Source organism: Megalops cyprinoides, chromosome 11, assembly GCF_013368585.1.
Source record: "Megalops cyprinoides isolate fMegCyp1 chromosome 11, fMegCyp1.pri, whole genome shotgun sequence".
In the NCBI taxonomy this organism is placed as follows: Eukaryota; Metazoa; Chordata; class Actinopteri; order Elopiformes; family Megalopidae; genus Megalops; species Megalops cyprinoides.
The window spans coordinates 15,623,949-15,636,900 of NC_050593.1; the positions used below are offsets into that span (position 1 = coordinate 15,623,949).

Sequence of the window (12,952 nt, forward strand, 5' to 3'; positions counted from 1 at the left end):
CCGGAAGGAGCCGGGACCATCAGGAGACGCCAACCTCAGGAGGCCGAGAGGCAGACGCGGCATTTGTAGAGCTTCTGATCGTGCGTGCGGATGTGGTCCCGCACGTTCCGCTGCCTGAAGAAGGTCTTGCTGCACAGCTGGAGAGAGGAGACGCAAGATCGCGAGGTTACAGGCGTCGCCGTCTGCTCTGACTCACACTTAGGGATACACTGTTCCCGCACCGTCCCGGAGGGAAGGAGAGGGGGGGAGGTAAGAGGGGGATGGAAAGGGAAAGCCGGAGAGACGGAAAGATGGAAAAGGGGACAGGGCTGGGGAAAAAGGGACGGAAGATCAGGATGGAAACAGGGAAAAGAGCTGGGGGGGGGGGGGGTGAGAGGGAATGGGCACAGACGAACGAGGCAGACATGTCTAGTCAGGTTGCACAGGTTAACTTGTGGTAGGGCTTGAATGGCGTTATGCTCACGCTCACTGGTCTGGGAGTGTCGTTAGCCTGGACTGACACTGTTGCTCATTCAATTCGAAAGGATACACTTACGTTCTTTTGTGCCGGAAGCTGCTCTGGATAAGAGCGTCTGCTAAATGAATGTAATGTGATATATGTAATGTAAATGGAGGGAGACAGACATTAAACAGGGAAGGGGAGCAGCGGCAGAGCTTACGGGGCAGGGCCAGTGCTTGCCCTCCACGTGGCGGATGCGGTGCATGATCAGCGCCTCGCAGCTCCTGTAGGTGGCGCTGCACTGGAGACAGGTGTGCGAGGACAGCGGGGCGGCGCGCCTGCGCCCCCCTCGGAGCCGTTTAAGGCGCGCCCTGCGGATGGACTCGAGGAGCGCCGCGCGCTGGGAGTGCAGCGGCAGCCGCCCCCGCAGCTTCTGCAGAGACGGGGAGAAACACTCGATTAAACACACTATGTCACATTATTGTCATTTAGCAGACACTCTTATCCAGAGCGACTTACATAGCTTACAATTTTTACATGTTACCCATATATACAGCAGAGTATTTACTGAGGCAATTCTGGGTTAAGTGATTTGTCCAAGGGTACATCAACAGTGCCCCAGCAGGCAATCGAACCAGCAACCTTTCGGTCATGAGCTCTGCTCCTTACCACTATGCTACAGAGCTACAGAGTACTACAGTGACCCACCAAAAACATTAACAGCCCACTCTTATATCCGCACACATATGCACAGAAAGGTCACACTAAAAACTGGTGTATACATTTGACAAGCAAAACAAAATTTTAGACTTGCTTTACTATATAGTACAACAGACTATGCAAAATAATGAACAAATTATTCATACAAATCTGTAAGCAAGTCTCAGAATTTACCTATTTTCAAAGACCTTCAGTATATGCCTTATGACAAACTCCAGACAGCAGCTCCAGACAACATTCACAGTGTCTAACTCATGCACCAATCAGCAGACCAGTTAAGTGTCTCAAAATGTGGGCCCTAAACATGAGCAGCTAATAAGACTTTATGGTTCCCTTATAAATAGCTCACATGTGGAACCCAAGCCCACCAATACATCAATACATGTTAATTTAATTTACATTAAGAGAAACAGTAAAAAAAAAAAAAATCTAAAACACTCCAACAGAGAATTGTTCTACCAGGATTGCAATACTCAACACCATGCACATAGATCCATCTCCCTACAAAAAATGCTGCATAATAAATAGCCTACTAGTTAAGGGTAATAGAAAACACCATCACCATAATTAAAAGCAACACTTACTTAAAATATTTTATGCTGCCAAATTCACACTGGTATCTATTACATATTTTATTACAACGGACCAATCAACAGAAGTGTGTCAATCCTGGCATGTCCTGAACGCTGTTCATCAGCTGAATCTACAGAATGACACACAGGTCCTCAAGTTTACAAGCAGAGTTGGGACCATTCCATTTATTCATTTAATACTTCATACAATCACTGTGTTCAGATACAAACCTGAGTTCCAGTTCCACACAACTAAGAACTGACAATTAAATCCCAGCAATGGTTTCCTTTAGTTTAGATCTGAAGTGACAAAATGAAAAAAGGACCCTCCCTGCCAGCAAAATTTTTTCTTGTGACATACAAGACATGGTGTAAAATAAGGGTCAATCAATTTGTGACTTTACACAGACACAATTAAAAGCACTAGGAGTATGACACAGATCTACAGTCTTTGCTCAGATCTGTTTTGGCTGCCTGACATAACTGAATAACAACATTAACTGAACCAGCATTGATAGCCCTATGCACGGGAAGATAAGGCCATTCCCTGGCCTCTTGCTACAAAAGAGCATTGACTGCAAGCACTGGCTGGGCCTGATACAGCTATCAGCGCAACAGCCAAAGAAACAGCAGTCAGGACCAACTGTCAGACAGACTACACAGACTCATCCGATTCAGCCCTGATTCAGTTTAACTGATTCTAGTAACTGTTTATATTGGCACCTCTGTCACCAACCCGAAAAGCAGACTGGACACAAAGACAGGACACCTAACTAACAGTACATTATTACTTTCATGTTGTTCATGAGTTTCTTTTTAATTTTCTTTCTAAACTGCAGTGTTATCTGTTATACTAATGAAACTGCACCTGTCAAGAGGTATGTGGATGTGAATTAAACAGCGTCTGAATTGAAAAGGGGATGTGTCTCTTTCTCTACAGGAATGTTACCATGCAGGCATAAAGGGTAATGTTGTCTCCTCACACTGCGCAGCATACCTTTGGAACTTCCCCTTTCGCTTTCACTCTCACGGCTCTGGGCAAGGCGGGCTTGCGGGGGCCGTCCTGCATTCCTCTCCCCCGCGTCGTGACGCAGTGCGCGGCCCTCCTCTTCAGCGGGGGCCCGCTGGCCCCGCCTTTGGCTCGCAGCTGCTTTCTGTCGGACCTGAGGGGCTCCCTGACGCCCCCCCGTACCCCCTGCCGGGGGACCCCCGAACGGCCGCACGACACGGAGCGGGTCAGGCAGATGGCCACGTCGGTCTCCTCCTCCTTCTTCACGGCGCCGACGGGCCTGCAGAAGTGGAAGAGGAAGCCGGGGTCCAGCAGCTTCACCGGGGGCCTGCTCTGACGCTTGCCCATGGCGGGGGCAGGGGGGACGGACACGGGGACGGGGTCGGCCGGCTCATCTTTGATGGGCCTCTGCAGGCTTCGGACAGGCACCTGACTGCCGCTGCCGTTCCTTCTGCCAACCGGGCGCTTCCCAACTCCGGGCGCTTTTCTCGACCCCTTCGTCTCCTCCTGGGGAGTGCGTCTGCCTTCTCTCTGCACCCTTATGGGCTTGGAGTCACTTCCCCTAGTACCACTTTTCTGCTGTGTTGCTGTTTGAGTTACGGGCCTGCTGCCACTATACTGTTGACCCCGGACAGCCCTCCTGCTGACCCTGGCTGTCAGCTCGTCCAGGGGGTCACCCCTCTTCATTTTGAGATGGTTGCGTTGACGGTGTGTGGAGAGGGCCAGGGACTGGATCGAGACGGTACTGGGCTCCTTCTTCACCCGGACGGATTTCCTAATTGTCGTGCGGGAACCAGTCTCCACGCTCCTGGTGCGGAGGACGCGGAGGCCTGTGAGGGGTGCGTCCCTGCCCCTGACAGAGCGCCTGAGCTCCCTGCGTTCTGAGGGCACCGCGGCCGCCTTGCTGCGGGCGTTCCTGCCATGTGGTGGCGCGGGCACTAGAAGGCACCCTCCCCTCCTCACCGTCATCTCCTCTACGCTGAGTGGCTCCGGGGGCTCCGTCTTTATCACCCTGTCCAGGAACGTGGTGCTCTTTCCATCACCCAGGGAACAGGACGGACCGCCGCTGCTGCTGGCGGTGCTGCTGCTCGCAGTGCTGCTGCTCGCGGTGCCACTGCTCATGGCGCTGCTGCTCGCGGCGCTGCTGCTCGCGGTGCTGCTGCCGCCGCTGCTCCTGCTGCTGGCGGTGGCGGCAGGGGCTCGCGGTTTCCGCTGGGAGCTGAGGGAGTAGCTGCTGACCTTCAGCTTGCACAGGCGCTTCTTCTGCTTCCGGACGGTCAGATCCTCGGGGCCGGGCAGCAGGCACTTCCTCTGCAGGCCGAGCACGCTCAGCAGCCTGTACTTCTCCAGCGTATTGGAGCTCTGCAGGTCTTCCTCCTGCTGCTGCTGCTCCTGCTGCTCCTGCTTGGCAGAACTACCCTCCGGGACTATCCGCTGAGATTTTGTGGAGCAGGAAGGGGAGTAGGAGGAGGGGGTGACCGAGGGAGTGCCGGCTCCCCTGACACCTCTGTCTGCTGGGGACCTCTCCGCTTTGGGCTGGCGCTGTGGCTCCGCCCGGGCGGGGACAGGGGTGGAGCGCAGGGCTCGGACGGGCTGTCGGTGAGGCGGAGAGACAGGCCGCTGAGCCGAGGAGGCGGACACACCGCGAGGGGACGTCTTCCTCTTGCTGGACGGGGACTTGAAGTCCATCAGCTTCAGCCTGCGGACGGGGCTGCAGGGGTGCTCCGCGCTTTGGGGACTTCCACGCTTTGGCAAAGAGCGAGCGGGCGACTTGCTCGGGGTGTCCGTCCCCGACTCGTCGGACAGCTCGAGGATCAGTTTAAAGCTTTCATCCAGAAGGTGCCCCCTGCTCAGCGCAGGACGTTTCCTGAGGGAGCCTGATTCATCCGCAGGATCCTCCTCCCTCGAATTCCACTCCCGTTTCCTCTTTCTGTGCAAACCCTCCGTTCCGGCCGTAACTGTGGAACGGTACCGCCGGCCGTCTGGGAACTCGGGGAAGACGCTACCAGCTGATGGGCCACAGCCGGCACCGGCCTCCTTCCTCAAGCAGTTTGTACCCACACCACCCCTGCCGTGGCCACCCTGCTCCATCCGGATGGCCTTGCAGGCCTCCACCACGGCCCACATGCGGAAGTGACGAGCCATAGCGGATATCTCCATCAGGTTCTCCAGCTTCAGGGACAGTGTGGAGGTGTAGGAGAACTCCAGGAGGGGCAGGAAGCTCTCCTCGCTGAAACCTGGAACAAAGAGGAGGACAATACATGTAAAAGGGAGCGATGCTGTGATTGTCATCCATCTGTTTTGATCCATATTACTTCTACATTATGACTTTCTAATTATCTACAAGGGAGTCAATCACCATTTCTCTGAGTTTTGAACTGACCTGTTACCACCCAGCCAGCATCCTCCAGCTCTACTCTTCATCTTACAGAGAGGAGGTGGGATATGTCTAGCGAAACACGTCCGTCTCCTCAAAGACCCGTCATAATAACACATGAGAAACACAACCAGAGCTGATGCCAGATCATACATCAGCCTGCATGTTGTCCATGGAAGAGTGTTTCAGGGAGACATCAGGCCTCAGCTCAACTGACTATAGTATTTTGCACCTAGTACAAACACTGCATCAACATTTGCAGGAACAGAAGAGTGTAATTCATAAGTTGTGGAAGGAGCATCTGCTGTTCTACTAGATCAGGTTAGTTTCATCGATAGCCAATTAGTGTTAACAATATTATCTGAAGCAAAATCTGAAGGATTCGCCCCTACCTCACCATGTATTCCACGCATCTCCTAGTTCAGGCCCTGGTCTTCTCATGCCTGGACTACTACAACTCCCTCTTTTTTTGTCTTCCTGCCTGTGCCATCAAACTCCTGCAACTAATCCAGAATGCAGCTGCACGACTTGTCTACAACGTCCCAAAACATAGTCAAGTCACGCGCCTCCTCAACTCATGTCACTAGCTTCCTGTTATCACTGACATCAAGTTCAAAACCTTGGTGCTGGCATATAGGACAGTGAAAGGGACAGCCTGCACATACCTACAATCAGTTTTCAAACTGTTCCGCCAAGATTACTACACTCTGCAACCATGGGGCAATTGACTGTCCCATCCCAACAGGGTTGCTCCTCGCAGACCCGATGCCTGTCTGCACTGGTCCCTCATTGGTGGAATGAACTTTCCACAGGGGTCAGGACAGTGGAATGATTGGTCATCTTCCGATGCAAACCGAAGACCCACCTCTTCAGACTGCATCGCAGTTCCACCTCAATCCCCAGCCCCAAACACCTGCTACTTGTTTTAACATGCTGTTTTTTACGTGTAGTATCGTAATGCGTTTTGGATTCTGTAATCTAATAACTGTGATGTATGATAGTATGTGTAATTGGCTTCCCTTAGTTTATAGGCTTTCTATTAAGGTTGCACATGTTAACTTGTGGTAGGGCTTGAATAGTGTTATGCTCACAGTCACTGCTCTGGGAGCACTGTTAGCCTGGTCTGACACTGTTGCTCATTCAACCTGAATGGATACACTTCTGTTCTTTTGTGCTAGAAGTCTCTCTGAATGAGAGAATCTGCTAAATGACTGTAATGTAATGTAACACTCAAACAGAGCAGATTGGACTTTTCCCAAGGTCCCTTGTGAAGTTCCAAAAGAACCTACAGAAAAGTCTCTCTTCTCTGAAAGACGGAGGAAGGGAGAGATTAGACAAAGAAAGAGAAGCTTTGCCCTCACCAGTGAGGTCGATGGCAGACTGCGGACTGGAGGAAGAAGCCATCTCGGCAAAGACCTCTTGGAAGTATTCACTGACGGCCGCCAGGACGGCCCTGTGGGCGGGGAAAGTGCGGCCGCGTGTCTTCAGAGTGATGTCACAGAAGAGCCCCTCCTCCCACTGGCCCTTCAGCTTGCGGAGCACGTCGTTGCCATGGGAGGTCAGCGTCTTGGAGACGCAGGGCCTAGCAGGGACCTAGTGAGAGAGAAACCAAACCACTATTTTTTCCACTGTGATAAAACAACAAAAAAAAGCATACTGCAGAGTAAAAGTATTCCCAGTGTCAGATTTGCCCTGAGAAACTTCAACCTCTATGTTGTTCATGTCATGACTGTCACCTCTTGTCTCCTCTGCGGCGCTTGGCATTCTTGACAATCCTGGACATACTGTCGAATGTGGAAATACATCCCTGAAAAGAACAAACCAGATGAGTCTGACATTTAGCAGCAAAATGGGAAACAGACTGATCTGCCCTTATAAACTGGTCCTAAGCAATGATCCACAGAATATGCCCAGCCTTGAATGACACCACTCTGCTCCCTTTGCAACAGCAGACAAGGGCTCGGACACTCAAAGTCATCAGACTGACACATCTTACAAAAACATAAGAATAGCTTCTCAGCTATGACCACACGCCTGGGTTTCATCTTGTATAGACTGTTCATCAGCTACTAAGGCAAAGAAAGGTGAAAAACATCCTGTTCAGACAATATCCATAAATTAGAAATGGTTGGTGTGCTTCACTTTTTGCCAGTAATTTCTAATCTGACTTCAATTATGTTTTCAATCCCGTTTTGTATTTTTTATTTACGTTTATTCTTTCTGACATACTGGGGGAGATAAAAAGGGATAAAGCCTTGGAACGAAGTTGAACTGCCTCGGAAAAGTCAAAGACACTCCCACGTGTCTGTCCTTAACCAAACTCTAGGAAAAATATCCTTTGCTCTTGTAAAAAGCGAAATATTTCATATTTCATATTGTTTTCTTGAAGCTGCTTTGGGCTAATTTACATATGTAGAACCTCAGACAATCTCCGGAAAAAATCCACCCACAACTGGAGACTTACACTCAACTCACTCAATTTATATTGTACTCTGTATCATGCTCTTTGATTTATGTCATGCACATTTAAACGCCCTGCGTTTATAATTCCAACGGAATTTCCAAAACTTTCATCATGACTGCCTGTTAAAGCACATTTCTGAACAGCTTCTCATTGCCCTCCAGCTTCTCTCTGATAATACGTCAGCACATGGAATCGGGATTTTTATCTAACACAATTCCAACACTGCAGTGCGATAGCCTGCAAGTTCCGTTCACATATACATATTTGTTTTTTTCTGTCCCAAACAGAAGATCTGACCCTCGGGACGCATGCTAGTCATTTAAAGGAATTAAACAAAATTTAGAACTAACAGGCGATAGCACGCTCGTTAAATATGAATTACATTATAAGCTACAATAGCTAACACTGCCCTTTCTGGCTACATTACAGGACAGTGTGTGCTGTTCTCCTTGCCAAAATTGCACGCAGTTCTTTGGAAAACGGCGGACATGTAGATATGCTAAAGAAACGATATTGGCACAGTTTGCAACGATTCTGCGAAGCTGATACAGACATCCCAACACTCACCTTCCCACCAGTATTTATCTGATACAAATCTGTACGTGTCCTCCAAGGTGTGGTGTCGCTTCCCTGGCCGCTTCTGGTGGAACGTGGCGATTGCGTTGAGTTGCCGGTCCCTGTCCAGCACCTCCCTGTAGTTGATGGAGCCCCTTTCCAACTTTTTACGGAACAGCACTCCATCGATTACTTCGAAGTACGACGATAGAAGTGCTGCTGTATGTGTTTTATCCTGCGTGGTTTCGCAGATACCGGAATCAACTGCAAGTTCCTGCTTTCTGTCCAGCAAATGTTTGTTACCAAACGTGTCATCATTAGTGCTGTGTATGTTGTAGGTGCAATCGCCGGCCATGTTCTCTGTTTTTCTTGTTTACAGAGCTTTTCCTCGTTTGTTTCCGTCTTTCCTCCCCTTATTCGTAACTGTTAAAGAGCCCTTTACCTCGAGTCCCACCCCAGCCCAGCCCTGCTAATCAATGTGATGCGCTTGATCGTCACGTTGCGCATAACTTCCCCTGTAATACAATCCGTCAAATAGTCCCAAACTTCAGAGGTGAGCACATCCAAACGAAAGTGAAGATGAATCGACTGGCCAAATGTAGATCTTCAAAACGTTACCTATAGATACAAGTCCTTAACGCGAAGAGTCTGTGCTGAGTGCATTCCCCAAGAGGTAACTAGCTAAAGAAACTTATTACCCAGATCAAACCGATTAACACCAACTTATCGAACCACAATGGAAAGGTGGTGAACGTGAAACCACTGCCAATAGCATAAATGATAAAAGCAATATTACATGTCGATGTCAATCAAGTCAGTCTTAATCATGTTCCGAAAGCATTTAGTGAATGCCTCGTCAAGGTAGTAGCCTAATACCGGTTTTGATCTCCAAACCAAACGCAAACCCTTGATATTTTTCTGTGAGGACAGCGTTTTCTTATAATCGAATAAAACCTACAAGACCACACATATGTATAGTGCAGTTTATTTACATCCGTTAGATTTTATTCACAATGCAATATAGACTAAAAAGTTCACTTAAGAGCAAACTGACTAATTTTACAGTTGTAGTTATAACATGCGTTTGCATTAGATCATTCTTAAAAGTTATGAAAACGTAGAAAAAGTCGGATGCAAATTATAATGTATGACCACTCCGGGTGCACAAGTGTTACGCCGGTCTAAAAAGCGTCGCTAAACAGAACATCAGTGTAGCAAGGAGCTACTTTTTGAGTAGATACACGAGTCGAATCGATGTATCGCAGCAATAAAGCTAGGAGGCCTGGTTACAGACAGCAATCTACCCAGACAAATATTAAGACACCCTGTCTATCTAGCTAGTTAGCAAGCTACATCTACCTCACTCCGATAACTTATGATTTCTTTGGCTAGCTGACCACTCGCTACATGATGTACTCGGTTGGCAACCAGGCATCGAGTTGAAGAACGCAAAGCGCGAGATCCTTTCCTGAAATGAGTCAAAAAATATAAATTAAAATAAAATAACTTCAGCGACATCAGTTTCTAACACCAATCGCAACCAGCTCTCCCTCTCTTTCTCTGTGTATATGTGTGTGTCAATATTTCTCCTTTTGCGTAGTCATATGACCAAATGATCCAAATCGTTAACTCGTAACCTTCTGCTGGTTGCCACATGACAACCTAACCTCATTCGACATCCACAACCACCCCTTCGTCTTCAGTCAATGCCTATTAGCAGACTCTTTTAAGAATTTCCCACTCGAGACAATACGATTGGTCAAACGACTTGCCACTCAATTAGTGCGGTTTATTTTTCGCCCCTTCTTTTTTCTACATCAAGATAGGTTGCTGACATCAGCGTTGTCATTCTCAATGCACGCTGACAAGTTGATTGTTGTAAAACAACAGAAGAAAAAATGCAAGTATGTTCTCGAAGATACTGTCATTACAGTAATCAGCGGTCGTATGGCCCTTGTGTATCTTCAAAAACAATACTGAGAAAACCGTCTATTTTAAATATTCATGAACATGCGTACACCAGCTAATAAAATAAACTTAATCTGATAGGCATGCTTGATAGAGTAGGCTACCTGAAACGCTGTGCGTATTTTACTCAATTTTAATTCAGTATTTTTCAACGAGAAATTGTAGCAAAAATAATTAGAACGTAAAGAGAATACTGAATTCCCATTATTATATTTTCACCATTTTACAATAACACTCAAAACAATACACATCCGTTATTGTGTTGGGCGTTTAACAAAGGCCTTGGCTACTGCTGTTGCATTTTAGATTATGAGGCGAAATTAGATTGAAAACTACGCCGCGTCTAATTTATACATAATATATATGTTATCTATGTAATTCTATTATCTACAAATAATACTATTTAATAAATAATGTATATTATTTATATAAATATAAATAACTAATATTTTACAAAACATATTTTACAGTAATAATTGATTTAGTGTTAGAGAAGCACGCTTAGAAGAGGTGTTTATTTTGCTCAGATCTAAACCAAATTTTTAATTCTATCCGCTAGTAACCACTTAATCTTTAGTGGAAAATGGATGGGAAAAGGGAAGTCCTTTAATTTGAAAACGGTTCATTTTAAGCCAAATGCATTGTTTAAAGTAACATCTAAACACGCGACAACTAAATATTTAACAGTTAACAAATAATATAGCACAAACATTATTTTTAGCTGTAGTTCGAGTGGATTTCACATGTCTGCTGTTAGCAACTGCAGAACCTACATATGTCTTCCTTCACAAATTTTACGTGAGTAGGTTACTGTTACAAGAATGTAACCGTACACGTTCATGTGAAAGTCTGGGTATTTTTCAAATAAGACACTGTAATCTCCCATTCTTACATGGTATTCATTACTCACGGAACATGGGAAAATTAAACAGGTAAAGCATGCATGATCAGACGTGTAAATCCATATTACAGGTTGAAGTGAGCATTCAGTTTATGTCTAGACGTCACCAACCATCAGCAGTGTTACAGAAGATTTTAATAAAGAACTCATCCATGGAAGACCAGGCCCCTGTTTGAATGGGATAGTAGGGTACAGTTCAGAATAATAATAAAAAACAACAACTAAGAGGTTATTTATCAATAAATGCTGATTGTTACCACCACACATGCTAAAATAATATATTCCAGTCTTTCAACCCATACTCATGACCAAAAGAGAATCTAATTTCAGAATTCTGAATGTTCCTTCATTTTCCACCCACCCTATCTTTGTAGCATCAAATATTTGTAAATGTGACCACAGAAATTAACTTTTTATTTTTGATACATCTCCCTGATTTTGTTCCTGCATGGTTTCCAAATTAGCATTATGCTCAAACCAACAGTTAACCTTGTGACAGCTTTTTTGGTAATATGTCTACAATGAACAATTCCAGCATAAAATGCTGTAATGTTAACATCACTTTTTTACTAGCTGCAACATACATTTCAGCGTCCACACTGAAGAATTGTGATGATACAGTAGAATGGGTGCAGCTCCGTCACTGCTAGTTCCAGAAGTGCCCAGTGTCTTTTGGTGGGTCTTCTGCCTATCTTTAATATCAACATCTTAAACAGGTTTCACCAGCCACAGGGAAGAATCTCAGCTCCAGATCACCATGGCTCATTCATTCCCAGCATAGCGAGTTTCCAATCTTTACATAGTGAGGCATGAATCACCAACCAACCGAACAACACGGCCCTGTCAAACAGCAATGCCTAGGAAAAAACATGGTGAGGGAGACTGTGAGAAAATCTATAAATCTACTGAAACAGGGACAAGAACTGAACGCACAGGACCACTAGAGCTGTGAAAGATACAGACATTGAAAGGGTAAAACCACTCCTTCATTTTAATCCAGCTTCTTGGTCTAATTTAACTCTATACACCAGTCTAATCAGAAACGAGCTGCTTCCATAGCAGTGACCACTTCTGGACACAGTTTAAATTTGCACTGCTTAGTAGTGAAACAAGTATGATAACTGAGAGGCGACTTAGACTGAAAAATCTAGCTTTCTTAGAAAAAAATTTAGTATGAAGCCAAACTCTAAGCTTTCTACTGTATCAACAGATCTGGCTCATGTGACTTTTTATGTACAGGTAATTGGATGTGAGAGTGCAAATTATATATTTAAAAAAAAAAATGAATTCCACTGATAACTACCAATTTATTTTGTTAACAGACTCATACTGGCTGTAGTTGTATCTATGCTGGCATGACTGGTACTTGTCCTGCAATTGAGATTGTTGCTTTTCAATATCCAGCCATTTTGAGCTGAATTAATACATTTAACATGGATTCAAATATAGTCTGAATGAGAATCTGTTGGTTGCATATTTTTAACCAAACAGCTGTGTAAACACAAACAGGAAAAAGGGGCTACACTTTGGAGGCCCTCATAGCTGTGTATTGGGTTTCACGCTGGCTGCTGGGTTCTGTCAAGAGGAAGACAGTCTTGGCTATTCTCTTCCCTCCCTTACCCACCAATGCTGAAGCACATCCACAAATACTCCCACTAGCTCACTCACCAACATCTATTTGCAACACCCATTCGCACAAAGGCTCTCCAGTGAAGAGGCTTGATTTGTAGGTTTGCTTAGGTGCCTCTTATTGTAGCCTCTATGGTTTTTCCTTGTACAGTGATGGAAGACAGACAGACCAAAATATGACTCATGAGGCAGAAACATTATTGCAACTCACCTCGAGTTCAGGTAATATAGTGAGGGTCAGGCAATAATATGAGCGACAGGATGCAGAATTTGCACAGACTGTAAGTGCGCAGTTTATGGGGGAGGGAGGTTCAACTA

The 12,952-nt window shown here is 46.1% G+C and overlaps 1 protein-coding gene across 1 annotated transcript; it reads right to left on the reverse strand.

Annotated features, from left to right (window-relative positions):
• Positions 1-8,959, reverse strand: si:dkey-229b18.3 (serine/arginine repetitive matrix protein 1). The gene is made up of 6 exons (XM_036540821.1): positions 8,149-8,959; positions 6,854-6,924; positions 6,479-6,710; positions 2,729-4,977; positions 660-872; positions 1-137 (listed from the first exon to the last, which is right to left on the reverse strand). The coding sequence occupies exons 1-6, from the start codon at positions 8,489-8,491 to the stop codon at positions 36-38; spliced, it is 3,210 nt and encodes a 1,069-aa protein (XP_036396714.1). The 5' UTR covers positions 8,492-8,959; the 3' UTR covers positions 1-35.
• Positions 8,960-12,952: the final 3,993 nt, after the last annotated feature.

Excerpts from the sequence above, each read along its gene's own strand:
- si:dkey-229b18.3 (XM_036540821.1), bottom strand. The coding sequence starts at position 8,491 with ATGGCCGGCGATTGCACCTACAACATACACAGCACTAATGATGACACG. Across the intron at positions 6,925-8,148 it reads AGATAAATACTGGTGGGAAG|GGATGTATTTCCACATTCGA; the intron begins GTGAGTGTTGGG and ends TGTTCTTTTCAG. Across the intron at positions 6,711-6,853 it reads CGCCGCAGAGGAGACAAGAG|GTCCCTGCTAGGCCCTGCGT; the intron begins GTGACAGTCATG and ends CTCTCTCACTAG.